Source organism: Hyperolius riggenbachi, chromosome 10, assembly GCF_040937935.1.
Source record: "Hyperolius riggenbachi isolate aHypRig1 chromosome 10, aHypRig1.pri, whole genome shotgun sequence".
NCBI classification, from domain to species: domain Eukaryota; kingdom Metazoa; phylum Chordata; class Amphibia; order Anura; family Hyperoliidae; genus Hyperolius; species Hyperolius riggenbachi.
In genome coordinates, this window is record NC_090655.1 from 39,811,497 (window position 1) to 39,832,517 (window position 21,021).

The 21,021-nt window shown below is 45.6% G+C and overlaps 1 protein-coding gene across 1 annotated transcript in view; it reads right to left on the reverse strand.

Moving 5' to 3' along the window:
• The window catches only part of KNDC1 (kinase non-catalytic C-lobe domain containing 1), a 214,508-nt gene that overhangs the window by 51,042 nt on the left and 142,445 nt on the right, over positions 1-21,021 (reverse strand). The window contains exons 17-20 of the mRNA XM_068258601.1: positions 19,144-19,538; positions 17,206-17,299; positions 11,936-12,033; positions 9,970-10,169 (exon numbers count right to left, since the gene is read on the reverse strand). Of these exons, the coding sequence (XP_068114702.1) occupies positions 9,970-10,169; positions 11,936-12,033; positions 17,206-17,299; positions 19,144-19,538 (787 nt within the window). The remainder of the gene's footprint in view (positions 1-9,969; positions 10,170-11,935; positions 12,034-17,205; positions 17,300-19,143; positions 19,539-21,021) is intronic.

The window sequence follows — 21,021 nt, forward strand, 5'->3', positions numbered from 1 at the left end:
ACCGGGGAGAGAGATTGTGGAGAGCTTTGTAGATTAGGGTTAGGAGTTTGACCTGGATCCTCTGGTTAATTTGCAGCCAGTGAAGAGCTTGACAGAGAGGGTCAGCAGAGGAAGATCGAGAAGAAAGATGAATGAGACGAGCAGCTGAGTTCAGTACAGACTGGAGCGGGGCCAGCTTGTTAGAAGGTAGTCCACAAAGTAGTATGTTAAAGGATACCACAATCGAAAAAAAGTTTGCAGCAGTGTGTGGGGGGTTAAAAATTACATACCATTAGCCAGTCCTGCACCCTCCATCTGCCGCAGTTAGTCTGCTATAAGTCCCGGTGCCCAGCGACTTGATTGACCCCCCCACCCGGACATACTGCGCCCTGTGCACGCAGTATGTCCTCCCCTCTTCACTTCTGGCCGGTGCATAACGATTGGCTCAGAAGCACGCCGATTCCTCTGCCTCCCCTGGGCTGCGTGTGCGCTCCATTACACTTAGCGTCACATGCTAATCATGTGACGCTAAGTGTAATGGAGCGCACACGCAGCGCAGGGGAGGCAGAGGAATGAACGTGCTTCTGAGCCGATCGCTATGCGCCGGCCAGAAGTGAAGAGGGGAGGACATACTGCGTGCACAGGGCGCAGTATGTCCGGGTGGGGGGTCAATCAAGTCGCTGGGCACCGGGACTTATAGCAGACTAACTGCGGCAGATGGAGGGTGCAGGACTGGCTAATGGTATGTAATTTTTAACCCCCCACACACTGCTGCAAACTTTTTTTCGATTGTGGTATCCTTTAAGCATATGACTATAGTAGGGATTAGATTGTGAGCCCCTCTGAGGGACAAGACTATATACTCTGTACAGTATACTGGCAAGGAAGGGAGAGGAGAGTCAGCACTGCTAAAAGGCTGTCTTTAATCCAAAGTGTAGCAAAACATATTCCAACATATGAGAATACGATATGACATACCGTTGCTGTGGAGGCAGTGAAGTGGTGGTGGGTACTGGGCACAAGTAGCCTTACGGCCGTTTCATGATAAGATGTGCTTCTACGGAGGCTGTCCGTTTCACGCTAAGATGCGCTTCTGCGGAGACAGTACCAGCTTCAGTAGAAGCGTGAAACGGCTGTAGGGCTACTTGTGACAATCACCCATCACCACTTCAGCGGAAGATGTCAGCACTATATAAATACTAAATAATAATAATCAAAAAGACAGATTTCAGGAGCACATGGGCAGGGCATCTGGAAAGAGCTGACTTTTGTGTGCAGTTTGCATTTCCTCCAGTAGGTGGCACAACATGAATGTTTTCTGTGATGAAGGAACAGCAGGCTGAAATCAAGCAGGCAGCCAGGGAAAGAGTCTGGGAGCTGTGATGGACACGGATGAGATTGAGGGGATAAAGCCAGAGCTGTGGCTGGTTATTACACAGACTGGCCTCTCTGCTGGAGCCATCCGTGAAAATAATCTCTGCAAACATAAGCGTTGCTAAGGGGGTAAAATGACACTGGGAACCAATTCGAACCTCTCATTAACACTTCAGCATTGTCTTCAAAGTCAAAAACATCACACAAAATGTACTCATTCCAAACAGAACATAAGAAAAATGCTGGTGCAGCCCTCATTACGCTCTGAATAGTGACTAAACTATTGTTGCGCCGTCATTGTGGTCTACCAATGATGGAATCAGCAGCAGTCAATTCTGAACTCTTGAATCTACCTCTCCTCTAATGCGGTTACTCTCTCTCTCTCTCTCTGCATACATGCAACGTAAAAAAATGGCACCTGGAAAAAAGGGCGCAGACGACTGCTGCTAGTAAGATATTGCTAAACTTAGCGATATTCTACTACTGCATTTTGAATATAAAATATCTGTAATATTTACCGATATTTTACTATGGCTAAACGTAACCCTACTCTCATACAGAACCCTCCCTCTACCGAACCCTAAGACCCCGCCCCTGGTGGTACCTAACCCTAAGACCCCCCTTCCTGGTGGTGCCTAACCCTAAGACCCCCCTCCTTGTGGAGCCTAACCCCTAAGACCCCGCCCCTGGTGGTACCTAACCCTAAGACCCCCCTTCCTGGTGGTGCCTAACCCTAAGACCCCCCTCCTTGTGGAGCCTAACCCTAAGACCCCATCTTGGTGGTGCCTTACCTTCAGACCACACCCCTGGTGGTGCCTAACCCTAAACTCCACCCTTCCAGTGGTGCCTAACCCCAAGATCCACACTCCTGGTGGTGCCTAACCTTAAAGTGAACCAGAGATGAAGCACACTCATGTATTTTACCATATAGATCAGTGGGAACATTAGAGAAAACACCTACCCTGCTCTCTGTTTCATCCTTCCCTGCACAGCTTGTTTCTTTATCAGCCCTGATAAAATCCCCAACTGAGCATTCAGTCTGGCTTTGCTATAATGACTCAGCTATAATGATTCCTGAGCAGAGCCAGCAGGGGGCGGCAGGCTTGGGCTTGAAAAGTCAAGCGAGAACACAGACTGAGCTATAAAAATTCCTGAGCAAAGCCAGACTGAATGCTCAGTCATGGATTTTATCAGGGCTGATTAGAAGCAAGCTGTGCAGTGCAGAATGAAACAGAAAGCAAGGTAGGTGTTTTCTCTAATATTCCCACTGATATATATGGTAAAATACATGAGGGTGCTTCGTCTCTGGTTCCCTTTAAGACCCCCCTCCTGATGGTGCCTAAACCTAAAATCCACCCCCCAGTGGTGCCTAACCCCAAGACCCCTCTGGGGGTGCCTAACCCCCCCCCCCCTTCGCAAACCCGCAATATTTGGCTATAAAGGTAAATTTCGCCGTGCGATTAGCGGCAAGAGGGGGCAGTTTCCGCAGACAGGTTTACAGAAAAAAAGTTGGCTTGCGGATAACTTCTAGTTGCGAGCCTGTCTGCGGAAATTGTCCCCTCCTGCTGCGAATTGCACAACGAAAATGTACCTTCATAGCTGCATACCGTGGCTATTCTTAAAACTGCGAAGGTAAAATTTGTCGCCCTGAGGCGCCCGCCACCCCAAGCCCAAATTTCCCCATCATCCCATTGTCTTAGCCTAGGCGGTTTATTATGTGGAACTGTATCATTTACAATCCATATATAAATGTACATTTCTCAAATGCACTATAAATTACATTTCCCTATGTCACTATCACTTACAGTAAAAAGGTAGTGAAAATTTGACAGAGCTGTCAGGTTTTGGATTAGTCCATCTCCTCATGATTCCCAGTTACTTTTGTTATTTTTTTAATTTACAAAAGCACTTACTGAACTGGAGTTGCACAGTGCAACTGTCAAAATAGTGTGCAAATTAGTACAGAAGCTGGATGACATCTTTGTATAGAGGCTTTACAGGGTGTGCTTTTGTAAATAAAGGGAATACTTCGTCGGACTTGGTTCAAGTCTAACGAAGGCTTTTTATAAGCTTACTGTTTATTCATCTCTAAGTTAGCCAATAAATGGCATCATCCTGATTGAAAACTCCTTACATCAATATTACAGATGCTGAAAAGCAGGCATAAGCGGACACAACTGCATCAGTGGGCTCAGGCCCTTTAGTGTGTTTTACTCTGGGAGAAAAGTACATTTTATATGCACGGAATGTATATAAAATTTTTAAATTTTTCCCAAAAGTGGTCCTTTAAAGTGAATAAATAAATGATACAGTAGCAAGAAAAGAATGTGAGCCCTTTGGAATTATATTGATTTCTGCACAAATTGGTCATAAAATGTGATCTGATCTTCATCCAAGTCACAACAATAGACAACCCCAGCTGCTTACCTGTAGCCGTGTTTCGGCGAGTCCTCCAGGATGGCTGCTGCTGAGATATTGCTTGTCCCTCCCCGAACGGAAACACCTGTAAGAGTAATCAATTTAAAAGAACCCGCCCTTATATAAGGACTCCTCCTCCCTCACCAACTCAGTTATTAAGAGTATATCACCTTTAACATAAATCAAACTTAGCAACTATATTACAATAGGGATGGGAACTCAGGAGCCATCCTGGAGGACTCGCCGAAACACGGCTACAGGTAAGCAGCTGGGGTTTTCTCCCATCGTCCTCCAGGATGGCTGCTGCTGAGACCAGCGAGAAATTTTCATTAGGGAGGGATGATGGCTTGTAATACTTTCTTCCAAAAGAAACTCTGAACCTGGCTTAACAGTAGTTCAACTCTGTAGCGTTTCACAAAAGTTGTGTGTGACGACCAGGTAGCTGCTTTACATATCTGTTCCAGGCTTGCTCACGACCTCTATGCCCAAGAGGCTGCCAAGGATAGAGTAGAATGTGTCGCGATTCTAGTATGGAATATTTCCTGCGATTCCCTGTAAGCCCAACCTATTAGCTCCTTAACCCGTCTAGCTATGGCGCTTCTTGATGCCTGCAATCCCTTTGAGGCTCCCATATATGATACAAATAAATGGATAGATCTTCTCCACCGAGCTGTCCTTTCTAAATAAACTATGATAGCTCTTCTCACATTAATCTGTTTCACTGCTCCTCTAGCATCCTGCGGCTTGGGAGAAGAAGACGGTAAAACAATCTCCTGTGAACGATGAAAGAAGATGAAGAGATCTTTGGAAGATAGACTAGGTCAGGTCTGAACGCAATTCTGAATGAATAACCATATCAAAAGGACGTTAATGGATAGTGCCTGAATATCCCCAATTCTTCTAGCTGACGTTATTGCTACTTTTAATGTTAGATTCTTTAAAGGGGTCTGAGCAATAGGTTCAAATTTATCAGAAGTCAAGAAATTTAGAATTAAAGATAAATCCCAAGGGGGAACTAATTTCCCTGGCATTGGTCGGAAATTCGCTACTGAAAATAAGAGTTAACAAAACCCTTCTTAGACAATTGTGTATGAAGAAAACCCAATAAGGCCGATATGTGGACTCTTAGGGCGCTTACCTTCAGCCCCATGTCAATTTCACTCCTGTAAAAATTCCCAAAATAATCTTAAGGTCATCCGTCTGTATATTATTCCTTTCCTTTCGGGAAGAATATGCGTTCCGAATTTTGCATATTTCCTCGTTGTGGAAATCTTTCTGCAGTTAACTAAAGTAGATGCCACCTCTTTAGAAAACCAGTCCTAACCAGGATTCTTTCCTCAATGCCCAGGCTTTTAACTTTTACATCTGGAGAGTAGGGTGAACATTTGACCCCTGAACTAACAGGTCTTGTCTTTCCCAGATGCCATGGGCCTTTCAGGACTAGAGACAACAGATAAGGAACCATGCCCTTCTCAGCCACCAGGGACCTATGAATATCACTGTTGCCCTTCAACCTCCATCTTTCTCAGCACCTTGGGAGTGAAGTTGAATGGTGGAAATGTGTAGAGGAGACCGCTCAGCCAGTCCACTAATAACTCATCCTATCTGTTCCCTGACACCGATGGGTGGAGAGAACAGAAATCCTCCACCTTCGTATCAAAAAGGTAAACCGATCTGAACCCAACGCAAAGGCAAAACAGATCTGCAACACATGAAAAACATTTCAGACAAACGCCAAAGCAAAACAGATCTGAGACCAACGCCAAAGCGAAACCGATCTGAGACCAAAGCATAAGCGAAACCGATCTGAGACCAAAGCATAAGCGAAACCGATCTGAGACCAACGCATAAGCGAAACCGATCTGAGACCAACGCATAAGCGAAACCGATCTGAGACCAACGCATAAGCGAAACCTGATCTGAGACCAACGCATAAGCGAAACCGATCTGAGACCAACGCATAAGCGAAACCGATCTGAGACCAACGCATAAGCGAAACTGATCTGAGACCAACGCATAAGCGAAACCGATCTGAGACCAACGCATAAGCGAAACCGATCTGAGACCAACGCATAAGCGAAACCGATCTGAGACCAACGCATAAGCGAAACCTGATCTGAGACCAACGCATAAGCGAAACCGATCTGAGACCAACGCATAAGCGAAACTGATCTGAGACCAACGCATAAACGAAACCGATCTGAGACCAACGCATAAGCGAAACCGATCTGAGACCAACGCATAAGCGAAACCGATCTGAGACCAACGCATAAGCGAAACCGATCTGAGACCAACGCATAAGCGAAACCGATCTGAGATCAACGCATAAGCGAAACAGATCTGAAACCAACGCATAAGCGAAACAGATCTGAGACCAACGCATAAGCGAAACAGATCTGAGACCAATACAGATGCTAAACAGGTCTAGAACCAAAGCAAAATGCAAAATAGATCTGAAACAAATTCAAAGCTAAACAGATCTGACACCAATGCAAAAGCAAAACAGATCTGAACTAACGCAAATGCAAAACAGATTGGATACCAATGCAAAAGCAAAACATATTTGAACCAATGCAAATGCAAAACAGATCTGACACCAATGCAAAAGCCAAACAGATCTGACCCCAATGCAAATGCAAAACAGATCTGACACCAATGCAAATGCAAAACAGATCTGTGCCAATGCAAAACAGATCTGAACCAATGCAAATGCAAACCCAATCTGAACCAATGCAAATGCAAACCCAATCTGAACCAATGGAAATGCAAAGCAGATCTGACACCAATGCAACAGCAAAACAGATCTGACACAAATGCAAATGCGAAACAGTTCTGAACAAATGCAAAACAGATCTGAACCAATGCCAATGCAAAACAGATCTGACACAAATGCAAATGCAAAACAGTTCTGAACCAATGCAAAACAGATCTGAACCAATGCTATTGCAAAACAGATCTGAACCAATGCAAATGCAAAACAGATCTGAAAGAAAAAAGAACTCCTTGAAACTACCAGAGTTTCACTTCCTGAAAAGTTCTATTTCTCATTTACATAGATTGTCAATCACCATCGCTCCAGTTCAGGCTTGACCAATCTTATTATAACCCTGGGGAAACATACTGCCGCAATGGCAACAATTCCCCTTCACTCATCCTTTGCACCCACTGTTACATTGCATGGACACAGAGGATAAGGGAAAATATAAACCATACAAGGGAAACCACTAACAATCAATCATGTAAGTGCATATTCCTGCAAACAATCCTCAGTCTCTACAGCTAGTATAGGTTTACTGCAAACCTAACAATCAAAAATGGGAAACCAATAACTCCCTGAAACTGCTCAGGGATTCCTTATTACCCTGAAAGTTTCCATTAGCTGTTTATGTAAATTGTCAACCACTAGTTACCACAGATTTCGTGCAGGCTTGACAATTCTTTGTTATATTGCTGGGGAAGCCCAATGTTGCAGTAGCAACATTTCTAAGATATTAGCTTCTCCAACCCTATCCGATACCCCCTCTGCTTTGCATGCACTTAGCTTGCTAGGTTATAGAGGGAAAGGGAAAAGGTAAAACACAGGGGAAATCACACTGCAATCTCACCATAGGAGTGTATATTCCTGCAAAAAATGCACCATCAGTGCACTCACCTTTGCTGCTGGAACAGGCTGGGATGCCTATTGTCTGTGATCCCATCTTCCAGCATAGTGGAGAACGTGAGGAGCAGTTCCATTTCTTATCATGTAATCTAATGTTACACTTTTGGCATCTCTATCTCTCAGGCTGTTGCTGTGCAAGTTTTGCAAAACCGTGAAAGAAGAGTCACTGCTCAGAAAACATTTTGCTAGAGGTATTTATAGATAGCAATCGTTTTCTCATATATGTACCTGTGCCAATTCCTCCGAGAGAGAGTCTCGGTCGGGCATCAGAGGCTGCTGTTGCGGAGGACTGCTTCTGCTCCATGGCAGCGTCGCTGGCGTCCCACGTGTAGAGAGCACGGAATTCGCGCTTCTCTTGGCTTCAGAAGACACCGCCCCACTTCCTGTCTTCATTGGCCAAACAGCGGCTAGCAGAAGTGACACCTGCGGGACCAGGAGATCCTATGTCATAACTTCTGACATCTCTAGCTGCTCTGTAACACATGGACGCAGCAAGAAGGGCGGTAATGGCGGTGATCCTTTTGGACAACCTGCAGCCAGGTAACATTCCGCCCCCACCGCACACAGGTTAAAACTGGGGCATCCTACTCACAGTTTCCACCGCCATCTAGGAAAAAACCCCTGCCTGACAACATAGGCGTCCCAGGCCAACCTATGCCTTAAAACAAGAAAGGTCTACAGGTGTATCCTCAGGTGATGGGAAACAAACAAAAACTGAGTTGGTGAGGGAGGAGGAGTCCTTATATAAGGGCGGGTTCTTTTAAATTGATTACTCTTACAGGTGTTTCCGTTCGGGGAGGGACAAGCAATATCTCAGCAGCAGCCATCCTGGAGGACGATGGGAGAAAATCACAGTCTGCTTAAAGAGACTCTGAAGTCTCATTTTTTACCGGTTTTCGTTATATAATCCTTTTCAGCATGATTGCCCAAGCTGAACCGCTGCATCCCTGCGGCAGATGACAGATTTATTACAAGAGAAAGAGCCCTGCAGAGCTCCCGGGCTCGCAGGGCTTTACTTCCTAGAAGAGGCAGAGCTTTAGGCTGTAGCTCTGCCTCTCAGCAGTCAATCTCTGCTGATCGCCACCTTTTAGTAGAAAAAAAAAAAAAGTGATTTACATTTAAATTTAGTCACTTTTTTTAAATACATTTTTTATTATTGAATTTTACATCCCCCTTTAAAGATAGGAAATTAGTGGTCTGCACGTCTGACTTATCTTGTTGAAGTGTGAAGTCCATATGGATCCCATCTTACTACAGATATAAGGAATCTTTAGACACTATAGAGTACTAAAACAATAATCTACTGCATATTTAACCACTTCGCATCCAGACCTTTTTTCCCACTTATTGACCAGAGCAGTTTTGACAGTTTAGCTTTGTCGTTATTTAATCAGAAATAACTTTATCACTACTTACGACACAGAAATGAAATATATATTTTTTTTCAAGGCAAACTAGGCTTTCATTGTGTGCCATTTTTTTTCCCTCGAACAATTTTGTTTTCTATGAATTTTAATGGGAAAACAAAGAAAAAAAATAGAAAAAACATTTCTCAGTTTTACCAATTCCAGTTTAAAAAAAAGTGGTACTGTAGATAAAAAACACAAATTTTGTTTGGCTATTCTTACTGCTTATCACAAAACTTATGCGCCTGTCACAATTTATGGTGAAGATATTTGATTTTGAAATAATGCCGCAGAGTGTATTTTTCACTATGAAATGAGAAAATAAAAATATTTTTAATAGTAAAAATCAATCTCATTAGCTCAGGAAACCTATATTCCCATTCACCAATTAGTGCTGCATCAGATAGGCCTAGTGCACACCAGAGCGGTTCGGCTGCGTTTTGCGATCCGCTTGTGGCTGCGGATACGCTTGGGTAATGTATTTCAATGGGCTGGTGCACACCAGAGCGGGAGGCGTTTTGCAGAAACGCATACTCCCGGGCTGCTGCAGATTTTGGATTGCGGAGGCGTTTCTGCCTCAATGTTAAGTATAGGAAAAACGCAAACCGCTCTGAAAAACGGCACTTCAGAGCGGTTTACCAGGCGTTTTTTGTTACAGTAGCTGTTCAGTAACAGCTTTACTGTAACAATACATGAAATCTACTACACCAAAAACGCTTCACAAAAACGCAAAATGCTAGCTGAAACGCTACAGAAAAAGAAGAAAAAGCGTTTCAAAATCTGCTAGCATTTTGCGGATCTGCTAGCGGTTTTTGGTTTGCACCAGGCCATAGTGCCAGAAATTTGCACAGGAGCAAGCCCAATCCTGCACAGCACTGCTTCTGCTACAAGGCGTATATCTACTGACTTGTGGCTTAGATGAAGTCACAGAAGACGTATATCTACTGACTTGTGGATAAAGTGGTTAAATACAACATATGTATGTAAGCATTATATTTTTAGTGCTAAAACTAATGCATTGAGTACATAATATTTCTCCCCATAGTTGTTCTGTTATAAGTCCAGGAAGGAAATGATGGTTTTGTACTTGTGACAGATCTAGTTGAAGCATTAGATACACAAAGCACGTACCTGCAGTAGAGGTAAGCCAGTAATCCCAGCGGAGTCCCAGCCTGCAGATTCTTGGATGTGTTGCCCCGGCTGTGCCCTTTGTCACTGTAGATCAGGATGAAGGCGTCATCCTCAGAAGACCTCAGTGACTCTGGAATTGCAATGTTTGCCACTGTAGGAAGGTCACGAGACTCCACTCCCCACTGCTCTGCATAGGACACCTTCAGAGAAGGAGACCGGGATCAGATCCACGTATGGCAAAGTCAATACGATGTTATGCTGGCTATAAACATTTTAAACTGCGATCAGGTGTGGCACTTTTTATTAAGAACAATTAATTAATTGCAGTTTTTTTAAGCACATTTTATTATTTCTTCAAATGGGAGTTCTGGAAAATGCTGCACTGAAAGGAACAGGTCATTTTAAAGGAAACCTGAGGCAAGAGGAATTGGAGGTTGCCATATTTATTTCCTCTTAAAGAGACTCTGAAGCCTACTTTAAAAACCTGTTTAACCCAATTGCCCCACCTAAAACGCTGCATCCCCGCGGCCGAAAACTCCATAATCACCCCAAACTAGAGGCAAAGCTACTGCACAAAGCTCTGCCTCTACAAGGAAGAAGCCCCGCATTGTGCCCCCGGCAGACTGTTGATCTCCTCCCCCAGGACTTTCCGGCTATCGTTAGGCGGTCCAGGGGGAGCCACCTTCCCGACGCCTATTGGCTTTAGGCAGTTGGGATGGGGTTGTTAAAGTGCATCTCTGATGTAAATTCCAGAGTAAAAAAGAGCCAGAATGATGCACTATTACTGTTACTCTTCTTTTTAACCCAATGCAGCAACGTCTGATGTGTTCATTAAGCAGCAGGGAAGCAATGTGGTAGCTCTGAATGTAACATTGTGTGGCTGACACTGCATTACTTCTCTCTTCACCTTTCCTTTCTGTGAAAGGCTGGTTCAGCAGCACTGCCATGGCAGTTTTTCAGAAAGGGGGCGTGGCTAACCAACAAAATCTGTATTTTATGGCACAAGAAGTTAGTCTTTAGACACATTTTCCTGCTATTCTGTAGTAACTTCTGTGAGTTTTAGATCTACACCAGAGGTACACTTTAGACAAGACATTTTCTCCTTGCAGATTTAAGGCGCTTCAGAGTTGCAGCCATTAAGGACGCGCTCCACAGGCGACCAGGATCATTAGGGAGCCCTCCCCATAGACTCCTTACTGTTTTTAACACTGGCTTGAGCAGGATTCAAACCCTGTTCAAAATCCTTCATCAAAGGAAAACCCTTCGGCCTGGAACACACTAGAGCGGTTTTTTAGCGTTTAGGGAGCTGGCGATTTCCCTAAACACTCTGCCAATGTAAATGGATATTCACATTGGCATATTCCTCTCACTTCAGATTCCCTTTAATGTGTGCCTAATTAAAAATTTACCTCTCTCTGGTGTCTGCTTAGAGAAAGTGTGCCCTACTGTCTTATTTATCAGGGAGGAACAAGTGTTTTGACAAGTTGGTCTACCTCATCGCCTCTTAAGTCTGGGCGATATCACAGATGGTCGTCTCGAAAACCCGAGACATTATAAATAGAAGCATTTATATTTACCCGGGGCTTACTCCAACCCCATGTACCCCTTCGCCGTCCTCCCGAGCGGCTCGTGTAATATCTCCAGTCGCTGTCAGTGGCGCTGCACTGAGCATGTGCGGCCCAGTCGCTTGCACTGCACTAACTGGCCAAGGACAGAATGCTCCAAACTACGGGAGCGTGATGGAAGCGTGCGCGTGGCCAGGCATGCTCAGTGCAGCACGACAGGCAGCGGCTGGAGAAATGACAAGAGAAGATTGTAGAAGAACGGAGAGGCCCGGGGAGACGGCGAAGGAGCGCATGGAGTACATGGGGCTGGAGATAGCCCCAGGTAAGTATAAACGCTGCTATTTATAAAGTCTCAGATACACTTTAAGAAATGTGATTTTACACATCACCTGCACACTTACCTGGAGTAATTTTTTAGCCAGTTCAAGGAACTGAACCTTTGATTTCATTTCTTCCAAGTGACCTTTAAGCTTGGGGAGCAATTCTTTCACCTCCGAACCTTCAAAAATAAAAATGGTAACTCTACATCATTTATAACAACATTACAGGAGTAATTTGCAACTGAATGCCATTGAATTGTAATAGTAATTGTTTTTTTTTTTTAAACCTTGGTAATGGCAATGCCTAGCATCTTCTTAAAGGGACCCTGAGCAGGGGCTGTGGGTGTGCATTTAAGCATACCCACATCTATTTGGTAAAGAGGATACACTCACCGTCCCCTTTAGTAAGCTCTCCTCCTACCAGTCTGCCCGCAATAAAATACATCGGATCGGCAACTCTGAAAGAAAGTTGCGCTGTGACCTGGAATAGGAAGTATGCAGGTCCTTGCTGTGCAGGCTTCTTCCTCCTCTAACCACTTCGCATCCAGACCTTTTTTCCCACTTATGGACCAGAGCAGTTTTGACAGTTTAGCCATGTCCTTATTTAATCAGAAATAAATTCATCCCTACTTAGGACACAGAAAGTAAATATATATTGTTTTTTTCAAGACAAACTAGGCTTTCACTGTATGCCATTTTTTTCCCTCTAACATATTTGTTTTCTATGAATTTTAATGGGAAAAAAAAAGAAAAAAATAGAAAAAACATTTCTCAGTTTTACCAATTCCAGTTTAAAAATAAAAAGTGCTACTCTAGATAAAAAAAAAAACAAATTTTGTTTGGCTATTCTTACTGCTAATCACAAAACTTAGATTATGTTCCGGTCACAATTTATGGTGAAGATAGTTGATTCTAAATTAATGCTACAGAGTGTATTTTTCACTATGAAATGAGAAAATAAAAGTATTTTTAATAGTAAAAATCAATCTCATTAGCTCGGGAAACATATATTCCCATTCACCAATTAGTGCTGCATCAGACAGTGCCAGAAATGTGCACAGGAGCAAGCCCAATCCTGCTTCTGCTACAAGTCAGTAGATCTACTGACTTGTGGCTTAGATGAAGTCACAGAGGACGTATATCTACTGACTTGTGGATAAAATGGCTAATATACCCGCTCCATCTGCCAGGCATCATATTGCCGTGCATGCACAGAGCGGAGGAAGAAGCCTGCACATGCGCAGATAGAACCCGCAGACTTCCTGTTCCGGGTCACAGCGTGATTTTCTTGCAGAGTTGCCGGATCCAATGTAATTTATTGCGGGCAGACTGGGAGGATTAGAGCTCGCCAAAGGGGCCGGTGAGTGTATCCTCATTACCAACTAAACATGGGTATTCTTAAATGCATACCCCCAGCCTCTGCTCCGGTTCCCTTTAAAGAGACTCTGAAGCGAGAATAAATCTCGCTTCAGAGCTCATAGTTAGCAGGGGCATGTGTGCCCCTGCTAAACCGCCGCTATAGCGCAGCTTAACGGGGGTCCCTTCACCCCCAAAGTGACCACTGCAACACTTGGTCGCAGATTTGGTCGTGATTTATGGCTTCCTGGAGGCAGGGCTAACGGCTGCAGCCCTGCCTCCAGTCGCGTCTGTCAGCGCCGCATCGCCGCCTCTCCCCCACCCCTCTCAGTGAAGGAAGACTGAGAGGGGCGGGGGAGAGGCGGAGATACGCGCTGACAGACGCGCGTGGGGCAGGGCTGCGGCGGTTAGCCCTGCCCCAACCAGGAAGCGCTCCCCCGCTGCACCGAGGGGATTTGGGGGGTCAGGGACCCCCGTTAAGCCGCGGGATAGCGGCGTTTTAGCAGGGGCACACGTGCCCCTGCTATCTATGAGGTCTGAAGCGAGATTTATTCTCGCTTCAGACTCTCTTTAATGTAGCGGTCTTATTGGTTCATCAGCCATCACAAAGCCAGAAGGAGAGGGTGAGGCAGGGATGGTCACATCTGTGGGGATGCTGGCATGTGTAAGCGGGGGTTGATAGCCAATGATTCTGAGACAGGACTGATAACTAACTATACAAGGAAGCTTTCCCAGTAAAGCAGAGGAGGTATTAAGGTAAACACCACATAAATCGCTAGAAGATCAGCAAAATGTGGCTGGTTAGAATCCTTTAGCCCTTTCGGTACCGCATAGGTAAATCCTATGCCGCACTTGTGGCTGCCCTAGGCTGATGCAGAGTAGGATTTACACCACCCTCAGTTTCCGCTCCCGATGTGATCGTGCGCACTGGAGAGGGGAGATTAAGCTGTCATATGACAGCTGACATCTCCCCTCAGTGATCAGGAGCCACTGAGAGTGGCTCCTGTTCGCCGGTGGATCGTAGCGATCACTGTTAGAGCTGCGGCGATAGGGGGGGTGCACAAGACCGCACAAGAAGCAGGTCCCAGAGCCAGGGGGAGAGGATCGCGGAGGATGCAGAAAAGGACCGCACAAAAAGCAGGACCCAGAGCCAGGGGAAGAGGATCGTGGAGGATGCAGAAGATGAGCGCACAAGAAGCAGGACCCAGAGCCAGGGGGAGAGGATCGTGGAGGATGCAAAAGAGGACCGCACAAGAAGCAGGACTGAGAGCCGGGGGAGAGGATCGCGGTGGCAGGACCAGGTATAATATTAAAGTGCACTGCAATGTAGTGTAGTTTAGTTAATTATAGCGTAACTTAGTGCAGCGTGGTGTTAAGGCCGCCACACTGGTCGACTGCCGCCAGATCGACCAACAGATAGATCCCTCTCTGATCTAATCTGATCACAGAGGGATCTATTCGCTGCCCATGCACTGTACACAGATTTTGAATAGATTTCAGCATGAAATCAGCATGAAATCGATTCACAACTAGAGATATAGCGAACTGTTCGCCGGCGAACGGTTCCAGGCGAACTTTAGGTGGTTCGCGTTCGCCTGCACCAGGCGAACTTTTGCGGAAGTTCGATTCGCCCCTTAATGCTCTATTGAGCAAAACTTTGACCCTCTACATCACAGTCAGCAGTCCCATTATTGCCAAACACACTGTTCTCACTGCTGGAGGCCCGCCCCCCCCTCCCTCCTCCAAGCAAGGTCCTTATGCCATTTCACTCACTTGTCTGCCTACACTAATTAGTTAAGGGACAGCTTCTTCCCTCCTCCCTCCACCCCTTCTACCTATTCCCTCCTACCGGAAGGAGGAGGGTCTCATCTGCCAGGGAATTATACCATTTAACCCAGGTCTAACTGTGTGGTGGGCAACCACCCTAACCGCTGTACCACAACAGTACTAACTGAAGCTGGCCTAGCATTTACTATTTATGCTCAATGCAATAGAAACATTAGGTTGCTTAAAGGGAACTGAAGCTGGCCTAGCATTTACCATTTATGCTCAATACAAGAGAAAAAGTAGAGAGTAAGCCAGCACCTATTCAGTAGGAGACCTTAGGCAAGTCTTCCTAACACTGCTACTGCCTATAGAGCATGCCCTAGTGGCTGCAGCTCTGGTGCTTTGAGTCCGCCAGGAGAAAAGCGTGATATAAATGTTATTTGTCTTGTCTACTTTTTCTCTTGTATTGAGCATAAATGGTAAATGCTAGGCCAGCTTCAGTTAGTACTGTTGTGGTACAGTGGTTAGGGTGCTTGCCCACCACACAGTGAGACCCGGGTTCAAATCCCAGCCAATGTGAGTTGGCTTTTATGCTACAAATCCTTAAAGGGAACCTAAACGGAGAAGGATATGGATTTTTCCTTTTAAAATAATACCAGTTGCTAGAATCGCCTGCTGATCCTGTGTCTCTAATACTTTTAGCCACAGCCCCTGAACAAGCATGCAGATCCGGTGCTCTGACTGAAGTCAGACTGGATTAGCTGCATGCTTGTTTCAGGGTGTGATTCAGCCACTATTGCAATCACAGAGATCAGCTGGACTGCCAGGCAACTGGTATTGTTTACAGGAAACATCCATATCACTCTCAGTTAAGGTTCCCTTTAAGCAACCTAATGTTTCTATTGCATTGACCATAAATAGTAAATGCTAGGCCAGCTTCAGTTAGTACGGTTGTGGTACAGTGGTTAGGGTGCTTGCCCACCACACAGACCTGGGTTCGATTCCCAGCTATGGTATGTAAACTGGTTTTTGAAATAATAATAATAAATAATCCGAACATTTATATAGCGCTTTTCTCCTGTCGGACTCAAAGCGCTCAAGAGCTGCAGCCACTGGGACGCGCTCAGGAGGCCACCCTGCAGTGTTAGGAAGTCTTGCCTTAAACTCCTTACTGAATAGGTAGTGACCCTAGCCAGGATTCGAACCCTGGTCTCCCATGTCAAAGGCAGTGCCCTTAAACAGTACTCTATTCAGCCACAGTACAATTCCCTGGCAGATGAGACCCTCCTCCCTCCGGTAGGAGGGAATAAATAGAAGGGTAGAAGGGGAGGAGGGTGGAGGGAGGGAGGGAGGAAGGAGGGTGGGTGGAGGGAGGAGGGTGGGTGGAGGGAGGGAGGGAGGGTGGAGCTCCAGGTATTAGAGCCCTTGAAACATTTTTTCTATCATTTTTCCAGCCAGTAGAATTTTTTCAAATTTTCAAAGTTCGCCTCCCCATTGAAGTCTATTGCGGTTCGCGAACTTTTTCGCGAACCGAACCTTTCGTGGAGGTTCGCGAACCGAAAATCGGAGGTTCGCGACATCTCTATTCACAACCTGTGGTGCTGCTGCTGCCTCTGCCTGCCATGCCTCCCCCTGCCAGCAGCAATGATATTACCTGTCCGCCGACGCAAGTCCCTGGGGGGTCCGTGCTGTCCTTTTCTCCAGCAGGCCTTCTTCTCCATCTCCACTTCCTGTCCCGTCCTGTGACAAGCGGAAGTTCAAACAGCAGAGGGCACTCTTTTCGCAGGACGGGATAAGAAGTGAAGAGGAGATGGAGAATAAGGCCAGCCGGAGAAAGGGAAAGCACTGACCTGGGGACTCGCACCAGCGGGACAGGTGATGTATTGCTGCATCGGTCGTCGCCAAACCAAACGCCACCAATGACGCACTCCCGACCCGCCGGCGAACAAGTGAAATTTTCCACCTGGACAGATCAACTGAATCGATCGATTTCGGATGGAAATTGGTCGGTCATCATTTGCGTTAACGATTTCACCGCAGATTTGATCACAGTGATCGAGTCTGCTGTATATTGACGGGAAATTGACAAAGTGTATGGGCTTAAGTGTAATTTAGTTTAAGTGTAGTGTAGTATATTGCTGTGTAGCTTAGTTGGTAGGGCAGTAGGAATGAGTGCAGCGTCTTATATGCCGGAGCGTCTTATATTCCGAAAAATACGGTGCACTTACCTTTGCTCCTCTTCCCTTTCTGCATCAGATTCTGGTAGAGCTTGATGGTTTTCCTGTAGTTTTTGGTTTCAATCATAAGCTGCTGTTCCAGTTCCTGAGAAAAGACAGAATAAAATCAATTTCCCAGGTCTAAATATACAGCAGTACTACCTTTCAATATAGCTGTATGGAGCACATGCGGATTAACACAAAATCAAGAATAGCAGTTTGATATTGCATTGGGGAAAAGGCCAATGATGTGGTCTGTTAAAGGGAAGGTCCAAGCAAAAAAAAAAAATGAGTTTCACTTTCCTGGGGCTTCTACCAGCCCCATGCAGCCATCCTGTGACCTCGTAGTCACTCACTGCTGCTCCAGGCCCCCGCTGGCAGCTTTCTGACCTCAGAGGTCATGGCCGAATTGCGTACATTTTTACACATTCCCGCTAGTGCAGGAACATTAACACATACATTTTTACGCGTTAGTGGTGCAACGTGTACATTTTTGTTTCTGCACTAGCTGGAATGCGTAAAAATGTATGCAATGTGGCCCTGACCTCCGAGGTCAGAAAGCTGCCAGCGGGGGACTGGAGCAGCAGTGAGTGACTACGAGGGCACAGGATGGCTACATGGGGCTGGTAGAAGCCCCAGGAAAGTGAAACTCATTTTTTTTTTTTTTGCTTGGACCTTCCCTTTAAAGGGCATCTTTTAAAGGACAACTGAAGCCAGATGTATATGGAGGCTGACATATTTACAGTATTTCCTTTTAAGCAATACCAGTTGCCTGGCTATCCTGCTGATCCTCCACTTTTAGCCATATACCCTGAACAAGCGTGCAGCAGATCAGGTGTTTGACATTGTCAGATCTGACAAGATTAGCTGCATGCTTGTTTCTGATGTTATTCAGACACTACAGCAGCCAAATAGATCAGCAGGTCTGCCAGACAACTGGGATTGTTTAAAAGGAAATAAATACGGCAGCCTCCAAATACTTCAGTCATCCTTTAAAGTGGGAATTAAATCATCCAATACAAATTTATTTATTTAGCTTACCTATCCTGTTTTTAATGTTCACCATTCACTGTCAGATGTAAGAGAAATGTATTATGAAGAAATAAAATATTTCTTCTGGTTTCCATCTTTACTGTTTCTCTGTGATGCCAAAAGTGACATCACTTCTGCCCTTTTTTTTTTTTTAAACCCTGTGTGCTCATCTTATCTAAAATGGGAAGTTTGTTATTTGCATTTTGAGATTAGCTTGTTACTGTACTAAGAAAAAATACATTAATTAAAAGACTTCCCACAATCCTGTTGGAACTGCATAGTTCAGCAAAGGCACAGAGATCAGTAACTGGTGATTTATTAAATCTTCATTGCATGCATCAACAGGTCGGTAAGACGTGAATTGCAGAGCATATAAAAGGAGGTGCATGTATCAGTCCTGGTGGGCAGATGTGGAGCGTTAGGTGCAAGACACTGGTAGCCTGATGGCCATTTCACGCTGATAGCGCTTCTACTAGCCTGCGTAGAAGCGCTATCCGCGTGAAAAGGCAGTCAAGCTACCAGTGTGCCTTGCACCTACCGCCCCACATCTGCTCACCAGGACCGGTATGTGCACCTACTTTTATATGCTATGCAATTTACATCTTACCGACCTGTTTATGCACGCAATGAAGATTTAATACAGCCAGTTACATTAGTGCCGACCTTCATTTTTGTCTTACATCACACTCCATTTGTGTGCTCATACAGATCACCTTACTGATTGGAGGAAGCTACTTCCACAGCGAGCAGCGATCGGCTTAGGGACTGCGGAAAGCTGATGTATATTGTCTACGCCACATCAGAGGATAGAGCCGCAGATGCAACATAGATTCTACCAACTGCAGTCCCAAAGACGTTAAAACTCTGCATTATGACGATAAATAACTACTCAATAGGGTTTCAGAAAAAGACACTTGCCAGCCGCTTGGCCTCGATGCTCTTGGAACACTTCTCCTTCTGTCTGCCGAGTATACTGACATAGTGCTGGACATCGGGATCAAACAGCTCTGCTCCGTAGAAGGCACTGGTCCACCCCGAGCCGCACTTGTACACCTCTGAGGGACAGATGGACATGTTCTCACGCTGACTGACTAGAGACAGGTCACCGGCATCCTCTTCAGTGAAATCGGGACTGACACACAGACTGTTATAGTCTGAGAACACCCTGTACACAAAGTCCTCCTCGTTCTCCTGCGCCACGCAAATGTTCTGCCGCCGCTCATCCTTTTCTTTCTGCGGTGAAATATCAGTCATATCCGTCTCATCAAACGACGTACGACTCTCTAAGACGGCTGCCACCTGCGCCTCCGAACCTTCACAGGGAACAAGGAAAAGGTCATGTGGGCGAGATGTCACACTGCGTCTTCTTGAAAGGCACAAATGCCACTAAATTACATATTTATTCATGATTCAGAGGAAATATCTAGAGCAGGGGTCTCAAACTCGCGGGCCATTTGCGGCCCTCGATGCAATATTTTGTGGCCCCAGGGCCCCAGAGCTTGTAGGGGCCCCCAGTGGCTACAAGAGGAGAAAAACATTTTTCAAATCGGCCTTATAGTTTTTGAGAAAATCGATTTTAAAGTTGCAAAGGAAAAAAATACACATTTAAAAACCCGCCGACTTTAATGGTTATTAGCAAATTCACCTTAAATGCTAGAAACCCTAAATTTGCAGGATATGTTAAGGAGATCATTAGGAATAAGAGGAAAAAACAATTTTTCAAAAAGACCTTAGAGGTTTTGAGAAAATCGATTTTAAAGTTTCGAAGGAAAATAGTATACTTTTAAATGCGGTAAATGTCACTTTTAGTAGCAAGCCTAACGGTAGTGTAATTTTACATGTATCAAAAGAAAGAGCAATACATTTCCTGACAGGGTTTCCAGGGGGTCCATACGCAGCCGCAGCGCTTTGGCCAGGGATCGCTATACAGCCGCAATATGGCTGTATGAAGATTCCTGGCATTTTTTCCTATTTTCCCAATTTTTTTTTTTTATGTTTAGAGTGTGGGAATTTTTTTTTTTTTAAATTATGTGGGGTCCCCCCTCCTGAAACTTTTTAACCCCTTGTCCCCCATGCAGGCTGGGGTAGCCAGAATGTGGAGCTCCGACCGATTGGGGCTTCACACCCTGACTATACCAGCTGCAAAAAAGGTCCCTTAATGCCGATTTTTGTTTCAGGGTATCTGTTGGTTAAACCGGCCCTGCCTGCCGGCAAAAGAGACACGGAAGCGAACTATAATTGCCCATTTTACCTTATAGTTCGCTTCAGTGCTCCCAAGTAATCCGCCGCATCCCCGCCGCTAAACAAGGGCTGCAGACCCCCAAATCCCCCGCGCAAACATCCACGACTGCGCTGAGGGGCAGAGCTTCCAGCTGTAGCTCTGCCCCTCCTGACGTCAATCGCCGAATGGATCGCCGCCTCTCCCCCGCCCCTCTCTGTGAAGGAAGAGTGAGAGGGGCGGGCAGAGGCGGCGATCCTCCGCGATTGACGTCAGGAGGGGCAGAGCTGAAAGCTCTGCCCCTTCCAGGAAATGCCGGCGGATTGCCCCCCGGGGCGATTTTGGGGCTCTGCAGCCCTCGTTTTGCGGCGGGGACACGTGAAATCCCTTATGCGGCCCAGCCTCATCCTGACTTTGCCTCCTGCGGCCCCCGGGTAAATTGAGTTTGAGACCCCTGATCTAGAGCACTTCAAAACAGAGAAGTTTCTTATTTCACACAAGGTTTAAACAACACAGTAGGCTCTATTCACCAAGGGCAGTTTGGTAAAATCATTTTGTTCAGTATTTTACACTTATTT